The sequence below is a fragment of the Apis mellifera genome, linkage group LG15 (assembly GCF_003254395.2).
Source record: "Apis mellifera strain DH4 linkage group LG15, Amel_HAv3.1, whole genome shotgun sequence".
Classification (NCBI taxonomy): domain Eukaryota; kingdom Metazoa; phylum Arthropoda; class Insecta; order Hymenoptera; family Apidae; genus Apis; species Apis mellifera.
The window spans coordinates 7,374,499-7,400,076 of NC_037652.1; the positions used below are offsets into that span (position 1 = coordinate 7,374,499).

General features: G+C 28.1%; 5 protein-coding genes across 9 annotated transcripts in view; 2 read left to right on the forward strand and 3 right to left on the reverse strand.

Annotated features, from left to right (window-relative positions):
* Dop1 (dopamine receptor, D1) overlaps window positions 1-6,658 on the forward strand; it is a 43,374-nt gene extending 36,716 nt beyond the window's left edge. For 2 of the 4 annotated variants that reach the window (XM_026445263.1, XM_026445262.1), the window contains exons 2-7: window positions 448-513; window positions 1,039-1,348; window positions 1,440-1,581; window positions 3,884-3,987; window positions 4,090-4,372; window positions 4,762-5,173. In XM_026445263.1, the coding sequence (XP_026301048.1) occupies window positions 1,188-1,348; window positions 1,440-1,581; window positions 3,884-3,987; window positions 4,090-4,372; window positions 4,762-5,046 (975 nt within the window). In that variant the 5' untranslated portion in view covers window positions 448-513; window positions 1,039-1,187 and the 3' untranslated portion in view covers window positions 5,047-5,173. 4 annotated transcript variants of the gene reach the window in all.
* A 117-nt stretch (window positions 6,659-6,775) lies between these two features.
* Window positions 6,776-10,606, reverse strand: LOC724733 (methionine--tRNA ligase, mitochondrial). The gene is made up of 7 exons (XM_016916535.2): window positions 10,093-10,606; window positions 8,763-8,915; window positions 8,410-8,684; window positions 8,098-8,332; window positions 7,758-7,984; window positions 7,423-7,657; window positions 6,776-7,346 (listed from the first exon to the last, which is right to left on the reverse strand). Exons 1-7 carry the CDS (start codon window positions 10,343-10,345, stop codon window positions 6,787-6,789), a joined length of 1,938 nt encoding a protein of 645 aa, XP_016772024.1. The 5' UTR covers window positions 10,346-10,606; the 3' UTR covers window positions 6,776-6,786.
* LOC113219283 (ATP synthase mitochondrial F1 complex assembly factor 1) lies at window positions 9,051-10,216 on the reverse strand. Its single transcript, XM_026445638.1, has 2 exons — window positions 10,096-10,216; window positions 9,051-9,788 (listed from the first exon to the last, which is right to left on the reverse strand). The coding sequence occupies exon 2, from the start codon at window positions 9,687-9,689 to the stop codon at window positions 9,174-9,176; it is 516 nt and encodes a 171-aa protein (XP_026301423.1). The 5' UTR covers window positions 9,690-9,788; window positions 10,096-10,216; the 3' UTR covers window positions 9,051-9,173.
* An 804-nt stretch (window positions 10,607-11,410) lies between the features above and the next one.
* LOC410129 (casein kinase I) lies at window positions 11,411-14,975 on the forward strand. The gene is made up of 6 exons (XM_393612.7): window positions 11,411-11,844; window positions 12,903-13,012; window positions 13,159-13,381; window positions 13,458-13,751; window positions 13,833-14,106; window positions 14,376-14,975. The coding sequence occupies exons 1-6, from the start codon at window positions 11,710-11,712 to the stop codon at window positions 14,390-14,392; spliced, it is 1,053 nt and encodes a 350-aa protein (XP_393612.2). The 5' UTR covers window positions 11,411-11,709; the 3' UTR covers window positions 14,393-14,975.
* A 2,528-nt stretch (window positions 14,976-17,503) lies between these two features.
* Window positions 17,504-25,404, reverse strand: LOC413931 (dynactin subunit 1). Of its 2 annotated transcripts, XM_026445634.1 has the most exons (14): window positions 24,888-25,404; window positions 24,642-24,799; window positions 24,515-24,547; window positions 24,281-24,337; window positions 23,726-23,870; window positions 23,253-23,315; window positions 22,177-22,314; window positions 21,877-22,014; window positions 21,556-21,795; window positions 21,238-21,489; window positions 21,058-21,174; window positions 18,940-20,991; window positions 18,655-18,816; window positions 17,504-18,550 (listed from the first exon to the last, which is right to left on the reverse strand). In XM_026445634.1, exons 1-14 carry the CDS (start codon window positions 25,053-25,055, stop codon window positions 18,335-18,337), a joined length of 3,939 nt encoding a protein of 1,312 aa, XP_026301419.1. In that variant the 5' UTR covers window positions 25,056-25,404; the 3' UTR covers window positions 17,504-18,334. The 2 variants fall into 2 exon arrangements, with proteins under 2 accessions (XP_026301419.1, XP_026301420.1); XM_026445635.1 differs by lacking the exons at window positions 24,281-24,337; window positions 24,515-24,547.
* Window positions 25,405-25,578: the final 174 nt, after the last annotated feature.

Consider the following 25,578-nt stretch of genomic DNA (forward strand, 5'->3'; position numbering starts at 1 on the left):
AGTAAAGAGCCTTGTAAATCCTGCGTCATCTTGGTTCGTCCGTGCTATTATCGATTTTCCGTGAATGCGAATATCAAAAAGTGTATTCTAAACGTATATACACGGGCGAAATATCGGAGAGAATAAGAAAAGGAGAAAATAAAAGCGTATACGCCCTCCATTGGCAATATGCCATTCTTCAAACGGAAGAGAAAATCCAAGATGATAGATTTTTAGACGGGCAACAAACTCCTTTTATTTCCATTTTCGACCCGCTACGGAAAGAAGAAGATCGTGTTTCGTTGTATAAGAGAAGTATAAGAGAAGATGAATCATGCAGCCATTATTCACGTTGCAAAATGGAGAACGCATTTCGCGAATTGCATAAATTATAGAACGCGTATTTTAAAAAAATGTTTCCGATTTTTATCATTTTCAGCAAATCTTCTTCTTCTTCTCTGTTCACAGAACAACCTGACAGACGGGAAAGAAGATCAGCCTGAAGACACTTTCTCGCTGTTGTCGGTGCTTCTAGTTGGTTCGCTAAACTTCCCATTTGATCGATCGCGACTCGCCCCTCGAAGGCAACCCTCTAGGAAGACCTTCGCTCGAAAACTTTGATCTAAGCTCTCTATCTACCTCTCTCTCTCTTTCTCTCTCTGTTTCCTTCCTTATCCTCTCCTCTAGCAATACCCATAATTCGTTCTTCTTCATACTTGTTCCGTTTGCATTTGCAATTGCAACTCGTTCATCCTCTTCTTTACAAATAATATTCCACGTGTAATATCGACGTGTCAACCCTTCCTTCTTCGAGACACCTCCTCGTATCGATTCATTTCATTCATTTTTCTTCAGAAACTCGAATCGTTTTTTTAAGGAATTTTAAAAAGTTTAACGTTTAATTATCCTCCGTTTTTTGTATGGAAAAAAAAAAATCGCCCGATAATAACGCAATGCATCTCGACTCAGCTCTTCGAGGGGTGAGTGATATTATTCGAGTCGAAAACTCGGCCGATTCTCCAAACGATAGTCCACCTTGTCCCCCCTGATTCTTTTCAGGATTTCTCTTCCTGATCTTGATATTTTTATCCGTGGCGGGGAACATTTTAGTCTGTGTGGCAATTTACACGGACCGCGGTTTACGGAGGATAGGGAATTTATTCCTGGCCTCCCTCGCTATCGCCGACCTGTTCGTCGGTTGCCTGGTTATGACATTTGCCGGGGTGAACGATCTCCTCGGCTATTGGGTATTCGGGCCGCGATTCTGCGACACTTGGATCGCCTTCGACGTTATGTGCAGCACTGCCTCTATTTTGAATCTTTGCGCGATCTCTCTCGATCGTTACATACACATAAAGGATCCTCTCAGGCAAGTAACCGATCTGAGTAATAAGCGTTATGTCTCGTAATGCTTGCTTCCTTCTCTTTCATTACGTTTCATTGGTCGTCGTTATTATTAGATACGGTCGTTGGGTGACGAGAAGGGTCGCCGTTGCTGGGATCGCTGTAGTGTGGTTGCTCGCAGGACTCATATCCTTCGTCCCCATCAGCCTAGGCCTTCACCGTGCAAATGAACCTGTTGTTCTTGACGATAGCAAAGAAGTAAGTACGATTTAAATATATATATATAATCGATGAATAAATACGATGTAAAAAAGGAAAATATTGGGTTGGCAACTAAGTAATTGCGGATTTTTTTTAGAAAATCAAAGACAATTTTTTCATGGAGCTAAATAACTTTATTCTGTAACGTGTTGCTCATTTTGATCAATGACCTTTTGCCATCTTTCAGGCAGCATCATAATCCCACGTTCGTAAAACTTGTGGTTTTTATTAGCAAAAAAGTGAATCAGGTACGATTTGATATCATCATCGTTATTGAAATTTTTACCATTCGAGGAGTTTTGTAAAGATTATTTCAGAAAATATTTTATGTGTTTTAATTTTTGTTTTAATATAGTTTTTAAAAGAATTTGTAAAAATAGCATTCTCTATTTTCATGATATTATATTATAATTCTAATAAATATATATGGATATTATTTTAATTAAATATAAAATAGTTTAAATAATATAATATATTTAATATTATAATACATATATTTAAAATTTTAATATCATAGAATTTCTTATTTATTACTATAATCTATTAGATAATATCTAAAAAAAGTTTTTAATTAAAGAATTTTAATTAGAAAATTAAAAAAATATCAATATGAATATTTCTTCAATATTTGATACTTTAAAAAAATATATAGAAATGGCATCTTCCATTTTTCTTTATTTTACATAAAAAATAAATTCATCATGTAAATTGCATTTAGCAATTTCAATGAAAATAATAAAATCTTCGTAAAAATATAATTTTCCATTTTCAGTATCACATTGTTACAATTTTAAAATTATTTAAATTTTAATCTTTAGCAGTGAACAAGTTAGATATAGACCACATATATGATAATGCATAGAAATTGCATTTGGCAAACAATAAAAACAATATTTATTGGGTTGACAACTAAGTAATTGCGGATTTTTTTTAGAAAATCAAAGACAATTTTTTCATGGAGCTAAATAACTTTATTCTGTAACGTGTTGCCCATTTTGATCAATGACCTTTTGCCATCTTTCAGCCAGCATCATAATCCCACGTTCGTAAAACTTGTGGTTTTTATTAGCAAAAAAGTGAATCAGGTACGATTCGATATCATCATCGTTATTGAAATTTTTACCATTCGAGGAGTTTTGTAAAGATCGAAACAAAAAGTAATCGGATGGTGCAAGGTCAGGACTATATGGTGGATGTGGCAAAACATCCCAACCAAGCTCCAATAATTTTTGCCGAGTGACCAAAGATGCGTGTGGCCTTGCATCGTCGCGATGGAATACAACATCTTTTCGATTTGTCAATTCGGCCCGCTTTTCTTCAACCGCATTGTTTAATTTCGTTAGTTGTTCGATGTAGACAACAGAATTGATCGTTCGGTTGGGTGATAAGAGTTCAAAATAGACAATTCCTTCGTAATCCCACCAAACTGATAACAAAACCTTCTTTCGACGAATACCAGCTTTTGATGTTGTTCGAGCTGGTTCACGTGGCCTGCTCCACCATCTTTTCTGCTTGATATCGTTGCAAACAACCCATTTTTCATCGCCAGTTATCGGTCGTTTTAAAAATGGATCATTTTCATTACGTTTCTTTAGCAAATCGCAGCTGTTAACGCGTTGCGTTAAATGCTTTTCTTTCAGTTCGTGAGGAACCCATGTATAGAGTTTTCGAACATAGCCAAGTTGTTTTAAGTGGTTTTCAACGCATGTATGCGATACATGAAGCTTCTCTGCAATCTCACGAGTTGTACTGTGACGATCCGAATCGATTATCGCTTTGATTAGGTCGTCGTCAACTACAACTGGATGACCAGAGCGTTTTTCGTCTTCGAGTGAAAAATCACCAGAACGAAATTTGTCAAACCAATTTTGACAAATTGCCGTTCTTTTAAGGCTTCGTCGCCATAAACAGCACGTAACTTTTTGTGAGCTTGCGATGCATTTTTCTCTTTGCGAAAATAAAAAAGCAAAATATGACAATAATGTTCCTTTTGATTTTCCATTTCATTAACGAACGTCAAACGAAAACTACGCAACCGATCAAAAAATTTTTTTACTGATTGAATTGCCAACTATCGAATAACAAAATGTGTTTTACATTTGGACTACGTCAGCGAATCTGAAAATTCAACTGATGCCATCTATGAGTGAAATCCGCAATTACTTAGTTGCCAATCCAATATATATTCAATTATAATCGATGAATAAATACGAGGTGTAAAAAAGGAAAATATATATATATATATATATATATATATATATATATATTCGTTAAAGGATAAAATTACTTTCTGTTTCAGGAACATCCTACATGCGCCTTAGATCTTACACCCACCTACGCGGTAGTTTCCTCTTCTATATCTTTTTACGTGCCCTGCATCGTAATGCTGGGAATTTATTGCCGGTAAGTAGTGGATGGATAAATTTAAAAGATATTGGATAGAATTAAATTGGAAAATAAGAGTGATATTATATGTGATATTTATTTACGTTTTCTCTCTTCTAGGCTCTATTGCTACGCACAGAAACACGTAAAAAGTATCCGTGCAGTGACGAAGCTGCCGGACACATCAATGGCCAAGAGTTTTCGTGCGAAAAGTACACGCAACAAACCGCCGAAGCCGCAAACGAAAACGAAGCCGACAAGTCCCTATCACGTATCCGATCATAAAGCCGCTATAACAGTTGGTGTAATTATGGGCGTTTTCTTAATATGTTGGGTACCCTTTTTCTGCGTAAATATCGTCACCTCGTATTGCAAGACCTGCATATCAGGCCGAGCGTTTCAAGTATGAATGAATTTCTCTTTTTTCCCTACATAATATATATGAATTTCGGAACGGAATTATATTCGTACGCATGCAGAGCCGCGCTCTCTTGGAAACTTGACTTAAAAACCTTTTACCTTTTCGTGAAAAAAAAGGAATTTTTACTTTTGTCGCCGTTACATTTTTCATTGAATCATTAAATATATACAAATTATAAATAACAATGAACATTTTGTGATATATCTTGTTTCAAGAATTCGTTATAATTTATAAATTATAAATTATGAATATTAAGGGAATTTTTTTACAACGGCTCTCCGTTGTTGTAACGTGATCGTTAAAAAAAACAAAGCAAAAAAAAAAGAAAAAAAAAAAGAAAGAACAGAAAAACAAAGCTTGGTATGTAATAGGTACTCACTTGGCTCGGCTACAGCAACTCGGCCTTCAATCCGATCATCTACAGCATCTTTAACACAGAATTCCGAGAAGCGTTCAAGAGAATTCTCACAAAGGGTGCACGCGCCCGTGGAAATCAACCGTCGACTAGCGAGTGCGGAGAATTTCGATCCGTGGTCGTGCAAAAACGAAACGGGTCCATGATCGAATGTAATATCAGCCCGAGATCGAGCGCGGACAGTTGTCAAGTTGGTATAATGGCGCAAAGGCATCGCGATACTATCGTGAGTGCGATATAATTCGATTCGAGTCTCCCCCCTCAGACTTATATCGATCTTCCTATCGAGTTAGGTAATCGCGATTATCATACGGTTAATTACGGTCGGTAACTCCATCACGGTTATCGATTCTATAATATATATATATATATATATATATATATATTATATAATTATATATATATATAAATCTAAAATATATATATATAATATATAATATATTGATAAATCATTTTATCAATATATATAAGATCGTGAATAAGATCGTGATGGAAAAATATAACCTCCTTCCTGTCGCCAGTTTTCTACTAGTGGCACTCAACATTCTTGGTACGAGTTATTCGATCGAATCCGAAGAATGTTTACACGAACATATCCATAGTATAATTTTTCAAGTCTGCTTACGATATATAATGGTTATACGATATCGATTGAACGAGATTTACATACGAACATTTAAAATTGCGACCGTCGTCATAATCAACTTCAACGACAAACTTAACCATTTCATCATTCTTGGCAATTGGTAATTGTAAAGGTTATAAATTATTTCTCGAGATATTATGAATTCGTTATTGAACTTTTTTCCATAGTAAATATTCCGTATATCTCTTCGTATTGACTGCAACGAGCAATCGTAACCAAAGTTGAACCGCATATTTTTTACATATAGAATATCTTGAAATGTAATATAAATTTTACCATCGTTATCATCGATACCATCACCGTCCAATAATATGCTCTTTTTCTCTCCTATTCCCTTTCTTCGTCTCGAATGACAAAATTATATGTGAATTCTTTTGCCGTTTTTTTTTTTTTTTTTTTTTTTATCCACGGACGATGAAAAGGGAAGAGAACTTGTCGATAATAAGTAACAGACGGTTGAGAAAAATCAATTTATGAAAAGACAATCATCGGGAAGTAGTTCGAAACATATCCATGAGACATAATCTTGTTCTTAAAACCAAAAAAAAAAAAAGAATAAAGGTGAATTTATCTAACAGGATCGAACAGGAGGATATCAATTTAAAAAATAAGAAGAAAATAAGATAGATAAATAAAAATTCGTGCGTAGAGAAATTCTACTATAGAGTTTAGATAACATTTCTCATAAAGCAATTGTAATTATAAAATCATGTTAATAGCGCATCTACGATATAAAACTGGATGTTACATGAAGTATTAATAGTAACGTCTATCGAATCGTAGCTTATATTTAGTACTAGAATCGCGGTGAAATCCGTACAGATTCATTTTCCATCTTGTAAATAGTCATTTATTTATTTTTCTATTTGACGGGACACAAACATACGCGATCTCCACGTATCTTTGCATTGTAAGCGATATTTCGTTTAGGTGTTAACGTGTCGCAAAAGTTGTTATGCAACCCGTCGAATCTAACTCAAATCTGCGCCACTTATCTAAACGAAAGAAATTCTCGCGATATGCAACCGATATTCATTGAATCTCTTCCATCGTCTACATCACCGATTTGCTAAGTGTAGTACGTTCCGATCAGGGAGAAACGAATAGAATAAAAACATGGAAGATTCCGTTTTTCCCGTCGGAATGATACGTGCACGAAATCGATGTATACTAATGATATGATATTTGAATGACCGTTCTCTGTAAATATATAAACGTAAGACATCCATGCGAATATTAAATTTGCACTATTTTATTACATCCTTATTATCCTATACCTATATATATATATATATATATATATTAATGTTAATAATTCAAATAATCAATGTTTTCTTAATTTTTTATTTTCTTAAAAAATAATATATTCTCACACAAAACATGTCTTGTTTCATTCGAGTCATTTGTTAAATGCAATGCTTTTGTATCTTCCCAATTACGATTTTTTATCGAAACTTGAAGAAAATCGAGAAGATTAGAAGATAACTGTGGTATAATGGGATATAATACTAAAGCTGCCACTCGTAAATTTTCCAAAATTAATGATATCACAGCTTCAACTTGTTTTTCAGAATTAAGATCTTTAGATTTGCTTAAATTCCATGGTTCATAATAAGCAAATACTTGATTAGCAGAGCGTAACATATCCATCACATGATCCACTACGTGATATAAATCACTTTTCTCGTAACATTTTCTAGCTTCTTCGCTTAAATTTTCCAAAATTTTTATATTTTTAACGGCTAATTCAGAGTTTAAAATACTTTTGTATTCGATCGAATTATATATTATTCCATCTGGATTAATAGTTTTACCAAAACAACGATTAACTAAATTACCTAGTGTATCGGCAAGTTCAGAATTTAATATTTTTCGAACTTTTGATTTATTATAATCTAAGTAGAGAAAAAATAAAATATTAATTTTTATAATGAAAAATGTTTGCAATATATTATACATTTTTTGCCTTACTTGCATCTGTGTCCAGTATTGCTTGTCGTAAAAGAAAGTATCTCAGGCCATCTTGTGTAAAATCATTCATCGCGATAAAAGGTGAAATTACATTTCCTTTAGATTTTGACATCTTTTTATCTTTAACAGCCCAATGACCATGACATATAAGTTTTTTTGGTGGTTCCAAACCAGCAGCCATTAAAAATGCTGGCCAATATATACCGTGAAATTTTAGAATATCTTTTCCTATAATCTAATATATATATTCTTAGATTTGTATAATGATTTCTTAAATCTTGAGTTTTATTCTATATTATATTTATATTAGAACAAATTAAAGTAAAGACATTCACTTGTACAGTTGGTGGCCAAAATTCTTTAAATGAATTATTTGGATATCCTACTGAAGTTAAATAATTTACTAATGCATCCAGCCATACATATATTGTATGAGATTTATCAGAAGGAGTAGGAATTGCCCAAGGTACTCTACTGATAGGTCTAGAAATACTTAAATCTTGTAATTCTTCTAACCATGGAATTAATATTTTACGATATATCGCCGGTTCTATTACATTTTCTGAATATAAATATTAGAATTACAATTTTTATTAATTAAAAAAAATTAATTAAATTGAATTATATTATATATATTGTATATATATATATATATATATATACATATATATCTACCATTTTTTAACCAATATTTTAATTGATCTTTAAAAGAAGTAAGACGAAATTTATAACTATCTTCCTCCATCCATTCTATTGTATCTCCTGATTCAATGATACATCCTTTTTTGATCTTTATATTTTTAAAATTTTTTTCTATTATTTCTTTATCCGAGATAAATGTTTCCTCTGATATATTATACCAGCCTGAATATTTTCCTCGATAAATGTGTCCATTCTTTTCTAAACAGTTCTATGAAATTATAACTTTGTGTTAATATGTTTAAACTTATTAAATTTAAAATTAATACTTTATTTAAATTTAATAACCCAAAAGTGAAGAACTGCATTTTGATGTTGTTCTTCGGTTGTTCTAATAAATTTTGAGTATTTAACTTGAAATATATCGCACATTTCTTGAAATTGATGCGAAATTTGAGTGCAATATTCAAAAGTAGATAAAATCGCTTTGTTTGCAGCTTTCTGAACTTTTGTTCCATGTTCATCTGTACCAGTGCTTAAAAATACAGAATGTCCTAACATAGCATTGAACCTAGCTATAGTATCTGCCAAAACTGCTGTATAAAGATGTCCAATATGTGGTCCTAAAAGAAAAATCAAATTATTGTTATAATTTCTCATAATATAAAATCTTATTATAAAAAAAAATTTCTACATATTACCAGCATTAACATAAAATATAGGTGTAGTAATATATATATTTTTAACTGCATTATCACAAAAATTTCTTTTTTTGATATAAGACCATGATGATTTTGTTCTTGTCATTAAAAATGGAAATAAAGACTGAATATGACAAGACTTTAACAGATGAACTGTAATTAGAATTAAAATTAATATCAGAATTATTTAAAATATGTATATATATATATATATATATATATATAAATAAAATATAAAACACTTAAAAATTGAATGTTATTGTAATATTATAATAATAACTCAATAAATTTTTTCAATAAACTTTGTCATTTATTTTGAGAACATTATGTACAAATTCAATATATCTATATAATATCCAATAAAATATAATTATAACAAATTTTATATGAAAACATTTTTCATATATTTAATTATTTTAATTCTAATTGTATTGATTCTAACTGTGTTATTAGATTCATATACTTAAATTCATCAGGTTTATTAGTGAATGTTTCTAAAAGTTCTAATCTCTTAATATTATCTGTACAATAATATAATTGTAATTCATTTACTAAACATTGTGCTTCTTGCACAGAAATACATTTTTTATCAAATTCACCCCGCATAAGAATAATTCCTTTATTATCTTTAAATTCTATATAATGAATCATAGTTAAACATTCTGGTGCATTTTCTTTATGTGTTTGATACCATATAAGTGGTGTCATATGAATTTCTAATCCATAAAATTGACTAACTATAAATTCATATCCTTGTTTTCTAGGTAATGGCAATAAAAATGTTGAATAGCGCTTTCCACGTTCAAACATTTTATCAAATTGCTCTGATGTTAATATCCCACATATGTAATCTTTATCTTTATGATAATCTTTCCAAATTTTTATAATTTCATCTTTTTTCATATTCTGAATCATATCCATTTTCATTATACTATTTAATTTTGCTTGTTGAGGTTGCTTGATTTGATTCAAATGTGATTTTGCTTCACTTTGATAAAATTTATATTCTTCTTCCTGTTTTTCTTTAATTTAATAATATATATATATATGTATGTATATATATATATATATATATATATATATATATATATCAAAAAATATAATAAACATCAAAAAATCAAAATAATATATAACAGTTATTATGACTAAATTAATGTTAATTATTATGACTAAAAACTAAAATTTGACTAAACTAATATTTAAAATAATATTTTATTACATATATATTTTAAATATTTTAAATAATAATAATAAATGTATACTATACAACCAAATAAATAAGTTGATTTTTATTTAATATTGTATAACAGACTTTAATAATAGATTGTACCTTTTTTTTTTTGTAACTTCTCTTGATTTTTGACACGTTGTAAAAATTCTTCTGGGCTAGTTTGTTGTAATTTGGCTATTTTATTAGCATATTTCTCAAAAAAAGGATTTTTCTCGAGATTTTCCAAAACTTTTTCAAACTTTATACGAGTTGTCATAATGGATCTCTTATTGTAATTATTTGTACAAATAAAAATTTTTTTCACAAATATTAATATTGGCAATCGTATTGTGTTTTGAAAAATAATTGCCATCGATCATTCAATAATTAATTAATAAATTTGATAATATAAACGTGAAAAAAGTTTTTATTACGTCTTTATTTAACTATGTATAACTTAGATGTCGCTGAATACTTTACAAAATTTAAAGTATTTTACACTGGATAATATCTACAAAATTATAAATCAAAAAATACTTATTATATTTCCTAATTAAAATTTTTTTCTATTTAAAATAAACTATAAATAAGAAAATACAAAAAACATTTCGTTTCTAATAAGTAGCACAAGGTTCCGGTAAAATCAGTAGTGTATCTATAATCATATACATCTTAAAAGAAGTAATGGTACTTTTGACCTATATTAATTTAAAATGAAAATTATAGATATTGCTTATAATACTGTAGATATTTTTTACAGATTTAAAAATTTTCAAATCTATGATATTATCATTAATGGTGTTATTGTTTTATAAAAAAAATTATTTAAAAATATAATTTTATACTTTTAATAATAAATATAATAAAAATATATCAAATAAAGAAAACAAAATCTTTTTAAATTATTTGATCAATTTTTTTAATCCGTGCTAATTTTTCATATCAATTATAAAGATATGAAAAAAATGAAATAAAATATAAAAATATGAAAAAAAGTATGAAAATAGAGAAAGAAAATTTTCGAAAAATTTTTCGAAATTATTCTTTATTGTTTATTTTCATTTAATCTTTAAATTATTAATTTTTCTATTAAATATTAAATAATTATTATATAAAAAAAACTAAACCAAATAGAATAACATTTTAATAACACATGTTTCGATTTGATCAAACGTCACTATGAGAAAGATTCATTCGAAGAATTGTAGTAATATTGATACGGTCCTGAGGAAAATCTAGTACCGCGAATTCAAGCGAGTCATTTCGTACAATTAAATTTTGAGGCAGTGCTAAACTCACATCTTAGTCAAACGAAATTTTTCTTGTTATTAAAATAAAAGGTTTGCGGATGGTTTGGTTAAAAAGATAATATAGTTAATTAATAGCAATTCGTTGATAAGGACTCTGACTTGAACGCCGCCCGCCGTGACGCATCGTTTCCGCAACGTCAGTTGCTCTCGTGCTTCTAGCGAAAGGGAAAATGTCGGCGTATTAGTGGGGCTTTGTTGTGCCACTAGAGAGTGAATTTTCGTCCGAACAGATTTTTATCGAAGAAAATCTTTCATCGATACGGTTTTAAGAAGACTCAATATTGTCCAGTTTGCCAGTAAATGGCGTATAAGTTCTATCGGGTACGCTTAGTACTTTAAATCAGATTTGATTCCGACGTGAGCCAGTCGCAGAGTCCGCCGTCGGTTCTAGCGGAGGAAGGACAGAAATAGGGAAGCCAGGAGCAATATGTCGACGATACAGTTAGCGATGTCAGTAGCAAAGAATGAGTTTATCGTAGGTGGCAAATACAGGCTGTTGAGGAAGATAGGCTCGGGATCCTTTGGCGACATTTACCTCGGTATCAACATCTCTAATGGTGAGGTAAGGAGTACCGTTTCACGTGAGACGATCTGCCAACACATCTTCCCTCTTGTCTTTCTTAATTTCTTTTTATTTTTTCATTGTCTTTATAATGAGTTATTTATCTCATTTTTATCATGGATAAATTTTTCTTATTATGTCACTACTAAACTTCTTACGAAATATGTTTTTTATGATAGTGTTATTGGTTACGTGAAATACTTATTGTTCTTTCTTGAAGGATTGGCAAGTTGTAAATTTTTTATTTCAGTAAAGTTATATATACTCGACCGATTTACCTGGGCTATTTTCAAAAATTTTATGAGTACATTTGTTTAACTGCAAACTCATCTAACTTTTTACAATGTGATTAACCTCTATATATAAAAAAGAATACTGATGTATGTATTGTTTACGTGTGTCAATTATAAGTAGTATTTGTAACTAAAATACATATATGTTTATTATAAAGTAGTTGTAGCAAATAGTTATTTACAAATTGTTTTTATATATTTAAAATTCTTTTTTGTTGCACATAAATTTCATATTTAAAATCTATTCTTATTAAATTTATGGAATGTATTTTTTATCTTTATATGAATTATTTTCAATAAAATGTAGCTCTTCAAGTTGTTAAATTTTTTATTTTACATAAGAATTTTTGTTTTTATATTTTATGCTTATGAATATTATACAATAATTTTATTTATAACATGTATTATCAATTTTTATGTCAATTGTTAAACAATTCAAAAATAATATATAATTAATATATATAGGCAAATTATATATAAATTTTAATATATAATATTTGAGTAATTAATATAATAAAAATATTATAGAATAAAATTGTGTATAATTTTTTATGTATTGTATTTATTTATTCAATAAATATTAAACAGAAGTAATCATATCTATATTTAAATATTTGTTTCCTCAATTTTAAAACCTATATTCTATAATTATATGAATTAAATTGATAATTATAAAAAAATAAAATTAAATCTAATCTAAAATTTATATATAAAATTTTATGCAATGATAACAATATATGCATTATGTTGGGCATTATTTTATAGGAAGTTGCTGTTAAATTAGAAAGTGTACGTGCTCGACATCCACAACTTCTATATGAGTCAAAACTATATAGAATTTTACATGGTGGTGTAGGAATACCTCATATACGTTGGTAATTATTTTTAATAGCTTTTCTTGATTAGTATTATTTTTAATGTTATTTAATATACAGCTAATTTATAAAATTGATGACAAAGATTTGCTTAAAATTTTAGAAATACAATTTCATAAAAAATTATTTTTTTATATTATATATAGGTATGGACAGGAACGAGAATATAATGTACTTGTCATGGATCTTCTTGGTCCATCTCTTGAAGATCTTTTTACTTTTTGTACAAGAAGATTCACAATTAAAACAGTCTTAATGTTGGCAGATCAAATGATTGGTAGGATTGAATATGTTCATTGCAAACATTTTATTCATAGAGACATCAAACCAGATAATTTTTTAATGGGTATTGGTCGTCACTGTAATAAGGTAATTAATTATTATTTCTTTTTTTATATTTGTATATTAATTTTCTTTGAAATATTAATTATTTTTAAATTTTTAGCTCTTTCTTATCGATTTTGGATTAGCTAAAAAATATAGAGATAGCCGTACAAGAATGCACATAATGTATCGGGAAGATAAAAATTTAACAGGCACAGCAAGGTATGCTTCAATTAATGCACATCTTGGAATAGAACAGAGCCGTCGGGATGATATGGAATCACTTGGCTATGTGCTTATGTATTTCAATCGAGGATCTTTACCTTGGCAAGGACTTAAAGCTGCTACTAAAAAGCAAAAATATGAAAAAATAAGCGAAAAAAAGATGTCTACTCCAGTTGAAGTTTTGTGTAAAGTAAGTTTTATATTTATTATAAATTATAATATGTTATACTGTAATATATTAACTACTTTATTTTTTTAATCTTTTTTTTAGGGATTTGCTGCTGAATTCGCAATGTATTTGAATTATACACGAGGTTTACGTTTCGAAGAAAGTCCAGATTATATGTATCTTCGTCAACTTTTCCGTATACTTTTCCGTACATTGAATCATCAATATGATTATACTTTTGATTGGACAATGTTAAAACAGAAAAGTTGTGTTGCTACTGCAATAACTGCAGGTGGTCCAAGTCAATCCGCTCAAAATGCTCAGGGGCAAGGGCAAGCCCAAGGTCAACCACCCGCGCAAACCAACGCTCAACCAGGTGTTCTTTTCTATATTTCAAATCATATTACATATACATTATTTTTAATATTTCAGTCTATATAAAATAAAAATTTGCTTATAATGATAGGAATTTAGGGATTTAAGATAAATTTTATAATATAATATAATTAAGTACAAGATGCATGTCTATATGAAAATATTTAATTTATTTTAATTATTTAATAGTTATATCATTTTTTTTTTTTCATTTTTGATTCTTCTTTAAAGAAGAAAAAGAAGTAAAACATAATTTATTGTTTGTTTCAGAAAGGATAAAATTATAATTACTTCTCATTGCATCAAACCTATTTGCAGTCACTGATGTGTCCAAGACCAGGTACTCAACTTTGTACGAATGCCATGCAAAGAGTCAAATCAATCAATCCTCTAAGTTAATACTAAGGAGGAGATTTACGATTACAAGCGTATCGTACACAAGTAAAGGACAATGCCACGGGTACATGTTTGTGAATTCACTGATTAGTAAAAACTTCAGTGTATTCTCAGTGCTTAGAGTTTTGGTTGATCCACCTCTTTGGGCTTAAAATCCAAGTGAGATCAGCCAGAGGTGGCTTGTTCTTATTTTGTTATTATCTATTTAATTCACCGTTGATAATAATTGAAAATAAAGGTTTTGATGCCCCGAAGACCTTTGTAAAAGATTACACGTAATGATGTAATGTGTGATTTAATTGAAAATCCGACAAACAATTTTCATAGAAAGAAAGAGAGAAAGAACATTTTGAATATTTTTAAGCATTCGGGGTAATTAATTGAGTACATCATATAAAAAATTTTATAACTATTCTACAAAGAGAGAAAGAAATGTGAAGACGAGTGAATGATCATATGAGAGTATGAAGAAAATATATAAGTAAGTGTACTGAGGGATAAATACAGTTTGTTGCTTCCTGATTTTTCTTTTATTCTCAGTACTATACATAAGTATAATGTATGCATCTTTTGAGAGAAATTTTAATACAATGGACTTTTGAATTTTTTGATAATACATAATTTATTCCAAAACACAAGTTACGAATTAAATTTCCATTCAACATAATTGAATTAATCTGTTCTAGATTTTCAAAATTTACACAATATGAAACATTTAGAGTGCCTATTTCAAAATATCATATTGGTAAATAATGATTAAAATAATTTTAATAAGTATATGTTTCTGTTTATATTAATGCATACATATATAATATTTTATAATAATCAATCAATTAATTTTTATCTATAATCCATTAGTTGTAATTAATCAATGTTATCTATCACTATTTAATTTTTCATTAAATATAATATTATATAATAATATTATATTATATATAATATTATTTTTTTTAAATTTCTGAAATATTCCATTACATTTTCATTAAACAGATTGACACTACTACAGCTTGAATATATTGAATATTTTGTTTGAAAGTTTTTCTCGAATTTTTTATTTGAGTTTTAAGTTGTTCAAATTTCAAACTATTCAAAAGTTCATTGTATCTTTCTTACATAAATTATCATGTCAACAGTATCAAGGATTTTGCTTTGATACTATTGATTCTGATAACATTTTCTTTTTACATAAGTATATGTATATATATACTTATACATATATCTTTTTATATAAGTATATATGTATATATATTTATACATATACAGCGTACACATAAATGCGTACATAAAAATAAGTGGAAGTATCTGAAATAAGTACTGGAAGTAATATTACTATTAAGGCAGCAATTTAATTTTTAGATACATTGTATCGATCAAGAAACGAACAAATTATTGATGATTCTGACCTAACAAACTTCACTCCTTACTCTCTTTCTTTCTGTGAGTATATTTAGTCGATTATGATAAATAAAATGAACATTAAACAGACTTTTCTGTATTGGAGATGAATTACAGGTTTGCTTTACATTGAAATGAAAAAAAGATATAAAAATAGTACATAAATTGATGCATGAAAAGCAACTCTGTAACCAGATCCAGCCAAAGGACTTCTTCCGTATAGTTTTAATGGCAGAGACTGTGCGCAGTGGTATTTCCCGTGCTATTGCTTCGATATTAAGTTTAATCACTACGTGACTTATAGAAATCTTTAATTGATTGATCAGTTGGTTGTTAATATGCATAATGATACACAAAGTCACGTTACACGTTGTAGCAGTTTTGAAAGACTCGTTTCTGTCATTGAAAATTTTTGTTTTTTTTTTTTCAATCGTTCTAGTTGCGCCAATATTCACGTCTATGTTCCAAGCACTACTTCCAAAATGATGTATAATCAATGATGTTAACTCATGTTCTTACTATGAAAATATTCTAAAAAAAAAAAAACAAAAATCGAAAATTAAAAAAAAAACGAAAAAAGACAAAAAACATCTGGTCAGCTTTAGTACGAACTAAGATACAAGGAATACGACTGGATCTTGTGTACCATTATATTTTGGGAGGACAATTTGTTTAATGAAATTTTTAGACAGTAATTTAAAAAAAAAGAGATATAATCATTAAATATCTTTGAGTGAATGTATGGTTTATTATTATTATTATATTATTTTTATTATTAATATTATTGCTATTATTAAAAAATAAGGAAACGAAAAATTAATGAGTAAAAGTGTGTACTACTATGCAGTGAGAATGAATGAATGGGTAAATTAATGAATAATTAATGCTATATGCACTTATTATCTGGTATGTATGTGTGTATATATAGGATGTCCCGCGAGGTATTCAACAGATTTTTCCCACGTGTTCAGCAAATCATTCTGAATAAAAAAATGTCATATACTTTATAGTTCTATTTAATTTTGTTATCCAGTTATGTTAAAGAGAACACATTACATGTGTAGTAAAATTATATCTAATTATGGTTTTCTATCTTAAATGTTTATTAAATAGGCAATCTTCAATTTATGCATATAATGTTAATTGTTGTTGTCAATAAACATTACCATCGTATTTTTATCACAATAGAATACTAATAATATAAAAACGTAACAAAATAAATAACGAATGTTATTAATATCGTTATTAATAACTTGTGTATACACAAGAGTAAATCACTACATTATACTCAATGTATTTATTGTGCTGCACCAATTTTTCTCATTTTTTTTTATTCAATCATAGAAAAAAATCCAATCCTTTTAAAATCCTATACATATCCTTAATAATATACGTCGTAATAGAAAACTGTTATTAGAATGCTATAATTTTTATTTTAATTGCAACAAAATTTCTATGTAAATATAACAAATATAATCTACATTTTGCATACTATTAAACATAAGAGATTGAATCTTATTCCATCCTAGTATTTATCGTTATACTTAAATCTAAATAATATTTATCTTGGTTATAAAAATAAAAAAGCCTATAATTTTATATATTCTTTTTTTATTCTTAATGACTTATCGAACACGTGAAAAATGTTCATTAAATACCTCACAAGATATTCTGTATATAAATAATGCTTTATATATGTGGTATACATACATACACATGTGTATGTATAATAAAATTATGACAGTAATTAAGACATACGTTATTTCATAAATAATGAAAATCATCAACAGTTTATTGCTCCTTTTATCGCTAAAAAATAAAAAATGGAACATTGTATTATAGTCTCTATTTCATTAAGTGTCAATTTTGATGGCAATACACACTATTATAATTATTCAGAATGGTAGTAGCGTGTTGTTCAAAATGAACGATATACATTCTTCCTCCCGAGAACTGTGTTGCGATATTCTTAACACATGGGATATGTAAAGGATATTTATGTAAATATTTTTAAATCATATATTTGACGATTCCCGAAAAATATTATACAGAAGCCATAGAAACACATAATTTTATCGTTCAAATTGTTAATAATAATAATAATTGAATTTAAGATAAAATACTATAGAGACAGACTATCAGCTACAATGCACCGGTCATCGTGCTGTAGTCAATTCGTAAATAAATAAAAATCGCACGCTCCAAATTAATGCTAAATTTAAATCGTTCCTTTCATCGGATATAATAAATCAATTATTAGTTTTTTGATACACATAAAATAGATTAATTGTGTGTATGCCTACCATAGCTTATGTGTAAGTGATCAAAAAGCGAACATTACAAATTAATATTTTACAAATATATTGCACTTACCACTATTTTTGTGGTAATGTATTCTGCCACATTAATGTATAGCATTAAGAATTAGCAAATGAAAATTAATAGCATAGCAAAGTATGAATTTTCCTAAGTTCCTGCGTTCCTACATTAACAGTAAAAACTTGTTCTTGACCTTCATGAGGAATTGCAATTTCTGCAGCAAGCAATTGATTTTTTTGCATTGCCGCGGCCATTTCACGATTTGGGAATACTGCAAAATTGGCTTCAGCCATTCCACCTACTGTTCTTTGTATAACTTCTTCAAGAACTTCATTCTAAAAAAAAAATTTCAAATTTAATTTTACTTATTTATAATTACATAAATATATATATATATATAAATATATAATTTTATATATTTATCTAATTAATGACTTACGATCAATTGATCAGCTCGTTCTTTTAATCCTTTCATGACTATCTGCCGTTGTAATAGTTGATAAACTGGCAATGCTTTCTCTAATGGTGGCCCTTCCAAATCATGTGCCTTATTACGCCTTAAATCAGGAACGATAGGGAATGTCATGACTTGTTTAATATTCTAAAAACAAGAAAAATGTTGATTAAAATTAAATAAATATAAAAGAATATGTTTTGAATATTATTATATATTATTATTAAACATAATTATTATTTATATAATAATTATATTTATATAACTTACTTTGCTAAGATCGTTAGTTTTTTGTTTTAATTCTTGTATTTTTGCATCAATTGATTCCTGTTTTAATGGAGAAATTATTGGATCCAAACTTTCTAATTTCTGACGTAATATATCAGACATTAATTTTTTCCTTTGTTGGTTTTCACTATTTAATGCTTCTTTAAGGGCAGTTATCTCTTGCATCAAAAATTTATTATCTATCGATTGAAGTCCAGATGTTGTTGTAATACTTCCAGATATATTATCTGTTCCAGATGCAGACAACATTGTCTTTTTCCCAACAGATTTTAATTTTTCTTTTAATTGGCCTCTTTCAATTTCTAAACTATCAATATCTGTTTGAAGATGATCCATTGTTTCTTCAAATTCTTTTTCCTTTCGTTTTAATTGATTTAATGCTTCTTCTAGTTTTCTTTTTAATTTTTCTACATTCAATTCATGCTCATGTTGCTGAGTTGCAAGTTTTTTCTCCACAACATCTTTTCTCAAAATCATTTCACATAATTCTTCTTGTTTTTCCCTAAGAGCTAATCTTGCTTCAAGTATATCACTATCTCTTGCTTCCAATTTCCTACTAAGTATCTTGATTTCTTCAGCTTCTTTTTTCGCTGCTTGTGCTCTTATTTTAATAGGCTGTACAGATTCATTTTCCGCATTTTGTTCTCGTTGTTGTGATAAATGTCCACTTATTGCTAATTCATTTTCACATTCTGCCATTTTTTGTGCTAAATTAGCCGCTAATTGTTGAATGCTTGATAAGCTTCCTTTAATTGTAGCTACAGGTCCAATATCTTCTGTATCATAAACTTTCTCACACGAAATAGAAGCCATTTCTTTCAATTTATCTACACTGAGACCTGTATCTAAGTCACCATTAGTAATAATTGCTTGTACAGCACTTTTCAATAAAATCTGTAAAGTTTTCATCATTTTCACAGCATGTTGATAACATGTAAAAAGTTGTTCGCTACAATCTTTATCCAATCCTAAGTTAGATTCTGCAATATGAAGTGCAGGAGCATGATCTGTTAATACTCGTCTTCTAGCTGATTTTAAATGTTGTTGAATTACTTCACACGTAGTCTCCGCATGTTGACAAAGAAGTCCTATATCACCGCTATCTCCCTGAATTAAAGTTTTAATTGCCGCAGCATCAGTTGTAATGGCATCACAAGCACTATCCAACATTCTCGTACCATTAACTATCAAGCGAGCTTGGTTAATAGTTTCCCCAAATAATACGGAAAACATAGTACAAAAGTATCCACAACATTTTTCGATAGCATCCATTGGTAGATTTTCATCTAATTGATCTTTTTTTGCTAAATCTATCAAAGAATCTAAAGATTTTTCCTGTGCGGCCATTTCTGGATAAACTGCTCCAGTTTTAAGTAACATTTCAGGACTACATACATTTAATGCAGATTCAAAACAACCAAGAAAAGTTTGTAATGCATACATGTATGAACAAAGACGCGATCTGAACGTATATTGCGCTACTGAATGACCCTTTAAAACAATTGTTCTATCTACTTTATCCAATGATCTATATTTTTCTCGCACTTGTGACATAAGTATTTCAGTTTTTTGTATCATTCTTGGTATAAGTAAAAGCGTTAAAATAGCATCGTGATCTCCACCTCGTGCTAAAAATGCAGGAGGCATAAAAGATAATAAATATTTTACATGATTTCGAGCTTCTTCAGCCTCCAGCCGTCGTAATTCAAGATCAACAGCTTTTGTTTGGGCGCGGGTTTCAGCAAAAGTTTTTTGAAAATCTAAAATTTCTGCTAATTGTTGTTCTGCACCTCCCATTCCAAATTTAGATGTTTCAGTTGACTGTACGCGTTGTTGCAATTGCAAACACTGTTCCTGTAGTTGATGAGTAAGTTCGCGAAACTTTGTAATTGTAAGTTCACGATCTGCTAATGTTTCTAAAGCAGCATCTCGATGTCGATAAGCATCACGCGCTGCTCCAAGCGCTAAATCTAATTCTTCTCGCAATTCTAATTCTAATTCTTTTGATGATTCAGCAAGTTGATCGGACATATCCTGAACAGAAATATAGTAAAAAAATAGAATAAGTTAATTATTTAAATAAGTTTTAAAAAAACATACTTGTAAAGCTTCTAAATCTGCAACTGCCTCTTCCAATTCTGCAACTTTCTCCTCTAACGCCATTTTTTTCTCACCTAGTACTTCAACCATTTCTTCAGCACCTAATGCAGCATCAACCTATTTGAAAGAACAAATTTTATTAATTAAGGATAATCTTTAAAAATTATTGATGTTTCTTACTTGCTCTTGTAAATCCGCTATCTGATGTTCCATTTCTTCTACTCGGGTAGACAATTTTTCTTTCGTACGACCTAGTTCTAATATTTCAGATTTCTTTTGATCTAAATCTTTCTGAAGTTTCTGAAATTCGTGTTTTTCATGTGCAGAAAGATCTCGCATTCTAACAAGAGTTTCTCGCAATCGATTATTTTGTTGTTCCAATTGTTTTATTTCGTAATTTGAAACACCAGCAGTTGAACCTCCTCCTGCAGTCTATAATAATTATATAATTATTTATATATTAATAATCATAATAGAGTATACTATAAAATACTTTACTCTTTCAGACACTTCTGTTCGTAATATTTCTAGATCTAATGTTTGTTCTTCCAATTTTTCTTTTAATTGTTCTAATTCAATTTGTAATGTTTCAGCCTTTTCTTCAGCCATCTCTTTATCTAATGTTGCCATTTCTACAGTTTCTGCAAGATCTGCCATTTCTTCTTGAAATTGTTCTCTCGCTGCATGTGCTTCTCTTGCTTCTTGGCGTGCGCGTTGTAATTCTCTTTGAAGACTAGCCTTTTATTATAGAAAAAAATGTAAAAATATTAAAATGAAATTCATAATATCTCATTAATTTAATTTAAAATTTATCATTACTTGGCTCTCCATAACTTTTGTTTTGAATTCAATAAGTTGATCAACTTGAAGTTTTGTTTTTTCAAAATCTTTTATTCGTTCTTTATCTTGCATTCTCTTTACTCGTAAGGTTTCCACTTTTTCAGTTAAATCGCGAACCTATAATATATGCATAAAATACATTTTACATATATGATAATTAAATTTTACAGATATATTATCATATCGATATATAAAATTATCTAAAATTTTAACAATTAAAAAAAAAAAATTTTTGAATTCATTTATGGACCAGTTATGGACCAAAAGCAAATAGTTTACCTGAGATTTTAGATTTTCATTTTCTTGTTGAAGTTGTAAATGTGATAATTTTTCTTCTACTACATTTGCAGCTGCTGCAGAGCCTGCCATTACTTGACCAGGTACAAATTGTGGTTTCAAAGTTTCTACAAAACCTGTCTAAATTGCAAATAATTTATAAATGAAATTATAATTTAATATTGGATGTTTTTTTTTATTATCACATTGAAAACATATATATTTTATTGTTTTAACTTCAACATGATGTATACTAAAATATCTTTTTTGAATTCTTCATGAATGATGCTATAACGATTAGAAATATCATTTTCTATCAATGGTAATGAAAAAAAAACATCCTGTATTTCCTATATAAAACATTATTTTTCAAAAGAATATTGTTTTTGTATGTACATTCAATAGAATTAGTCTATTTCAAAGTGATTAATGAGATTAATTATGACAAAAGACATCAACAAGCTACATCAAATTTTCTATTAGTTCTAAAAAGTGTAGGAAATTCAGTCAATGAGTTGAATTGTGTTACATGACACAGTAGGCATAATATTAACTAAGTCATCTATCATATCTTAACCATTCATAAATATTAATTGCATTTATATCAGGGATTTATGATTCTTATTGATAAATAATAATTAAATAAACAGAAAGAAAAAAGATGTTCCAAGTATGGATCACAAGTTTATGGATCACCATAATACTGTTAAATGCCTATTTATAGAAAGGCTGTTATTAAATCACCTTATCAATTTAATTCTAAGGGGAATTCAGTATCTAATTATTAAAAAGAAAGAGAATAATTATATATTTGAATCCTTTCCATCAAGAAATTTGAGAGTATCAAAGCATTATAAAACTGAATTAACAAAGCAGATTCTTAATGGAATAGTGAAAATGGTAAAAGATAATCAGTTATCATAATTCAATAAGAAGAAGTAAACCAATTAAAGTGCAGTAATGCTAATTGTTACAAAATCATGTGTTACAATGGTTATGATTAACAAACAACTAATATGAAAAGGTTTAAGGTCAGATGAGAAAATTTAGATATTACAATTAATGAGTATATTAATTACATTATTGTGATCATCTTGGGCCTTTGGCTTTTTGCCGGGAGGCGAGCTCGTGCTAGGGGACTTCTGAAACACGTACGTGCATTCCCATATGAATCATTCTGTGCCAACGGAATTATTTAACATTTAAAGTTCACTATTCTGCCTTGTTAGTTCCTTTAGCAATTTAAAAGTTTCTCTGTAGTTTTTAAATTAATATTGAGTCACAGAGTAAGATTCTTTGAATATGATAGTAACAGACATATAAGTTACTTCAAATAGTTCAAAGATTCAAAAGGTAGCAAAACCAATTTATTAATTTATGAGAATTTATCACATTTAGATGAATCTTTATATATTATGGAATTATGTATTCATGCCTTTCTGAATCCTCAGAATAATTCATTCACTGTGTTTACATAAATAACTGATATATCAACATATTAAAATTTATTATATAAAAATAATACAAGCATGTTTAAAACAAAAAACAATACCTCAACAAATGAAGCTCCTTTAGTGGATGTTGGGGCTGGTATTAATGATTCTCCTCCATCTTTACGTTCATGATGTGATCCAGATAAACTTTCTGTACTTGGAGCACTTAAAAGTGTTCTACTACCAGCCAATGATAGTCTTGAACTATAAAAAATAGTTTTAAATTTTTTAATTAATTTTTTAATTAAATTATAATTTTAAATATAAAAAAATACTGATAAAACATAATATAAATATATAACTATTATAATATATAATTAAATATACAAATATATTGAGTTGTTAAATAAAATTTAAATAATAATATAATAATAAAGGAAAAATTTTACTATAACATACTTCTAAAACTAAAAAAATAATCCAATTATAAATCTTTTTTCATGTGCTTACATTAGTTTAAATATTATATAAATTAAATAATAATATTTATGATAAAAGCTCATAAAAATAATAAAAAATGAATGAGAATTATAATTTTTCATTTACATGTACATAAAGTTATTTAAAAAAAATATTAAGACAAAGATTTTAATGATTAATTTTCAAAGTCTTACCCAGACAGCTTATCAGATTGTTGTCTTGTATGAGCAGGAGATGTTTTTCTCCGTACTCTTTTATGACCAGCATTTATGAATTTTAAGAATTTATTAATTATATTTATCGTAATCTATCTTAGTTTTTTTATATAAAAAATATACTTTTTTTCATATAAAAAAATTACATAATAAAATCTAATAATTTATTTTGCAATTAAAAATTCTGATAAAATATTTAATATAATAACTTACGCAGTTGGTTCATTTCTTCTACGTGTACTAATGCTAACATGAAATATATAATAATATGACTTAATGAACAAATATATATAGATAATATATATCTAATATAATTTTAAAAAATTAAAAATTAAAATACCTATTTAACCGACTTCTAGCACGTGCTGCACTAGTTTCATCTGGTGTAGTAGCATTGCTACCTGCTGAAGAAGGACTAGCAGGTTCAGTTCTATTACCTGCTTCATCCAATAAAATAAGTTGTGATTGTCGTACAAACATTCCATGATTTTCAGCACACTAATATAATAAAATGTAAAATATAATTATGTATTGTATTTTATAAATATAAAAATATAAAATTATATAGTAAAAATATAAAACTTACTTTAAAATAAGATTGACCTTTGATAGTTCCATTGTTTTTTCCTTTTGGTTCATCAAGTATGACTCCAATCCATTTTCCTGGAGCAAAACTTGAATGACCAATATAAGCTATTACTCCTTGACAATCTTTGCCAGGAACTTCGACACGCTGTCCAATTTTATACGACATTTCAGCCGTGACAAATAATTACACTAAGTTTTTTACAGTTCATTTATTTTAACAAGACTTTTTTTATTTTTTATTAAATAATATACTCTTTATAAATAATTCAAACAATACAAACTTAATCGCACTGATAATTACAATTAAAATATTAACTATAAAATTTATTGGACATTTATATCAGCTTCTACTAGATTCTTCATACCATTTCCATTATATATATTACTATGATTAAAAGATTAAATTTTCACAAGTTAAACAACTTTATATTATATTTTTAAGATTTATTATTTTATTAAAATCTAGAATATTAAAGTTTTATGATATAGCAGTTTAAAATGTTATCATTGATTCTCACTTGATTTATTCTATTATTACTATTCAAATACCACTACACTAATTCTACTAATTTTTATTACCATATAGGTAAATTTATTTTTAACATAAAATGTATATATTTTTTATTATTTTGTTTATATTTTTAATTAAAATAATATATTTAGTTTATTTTGATAAAAATATTTTCAAT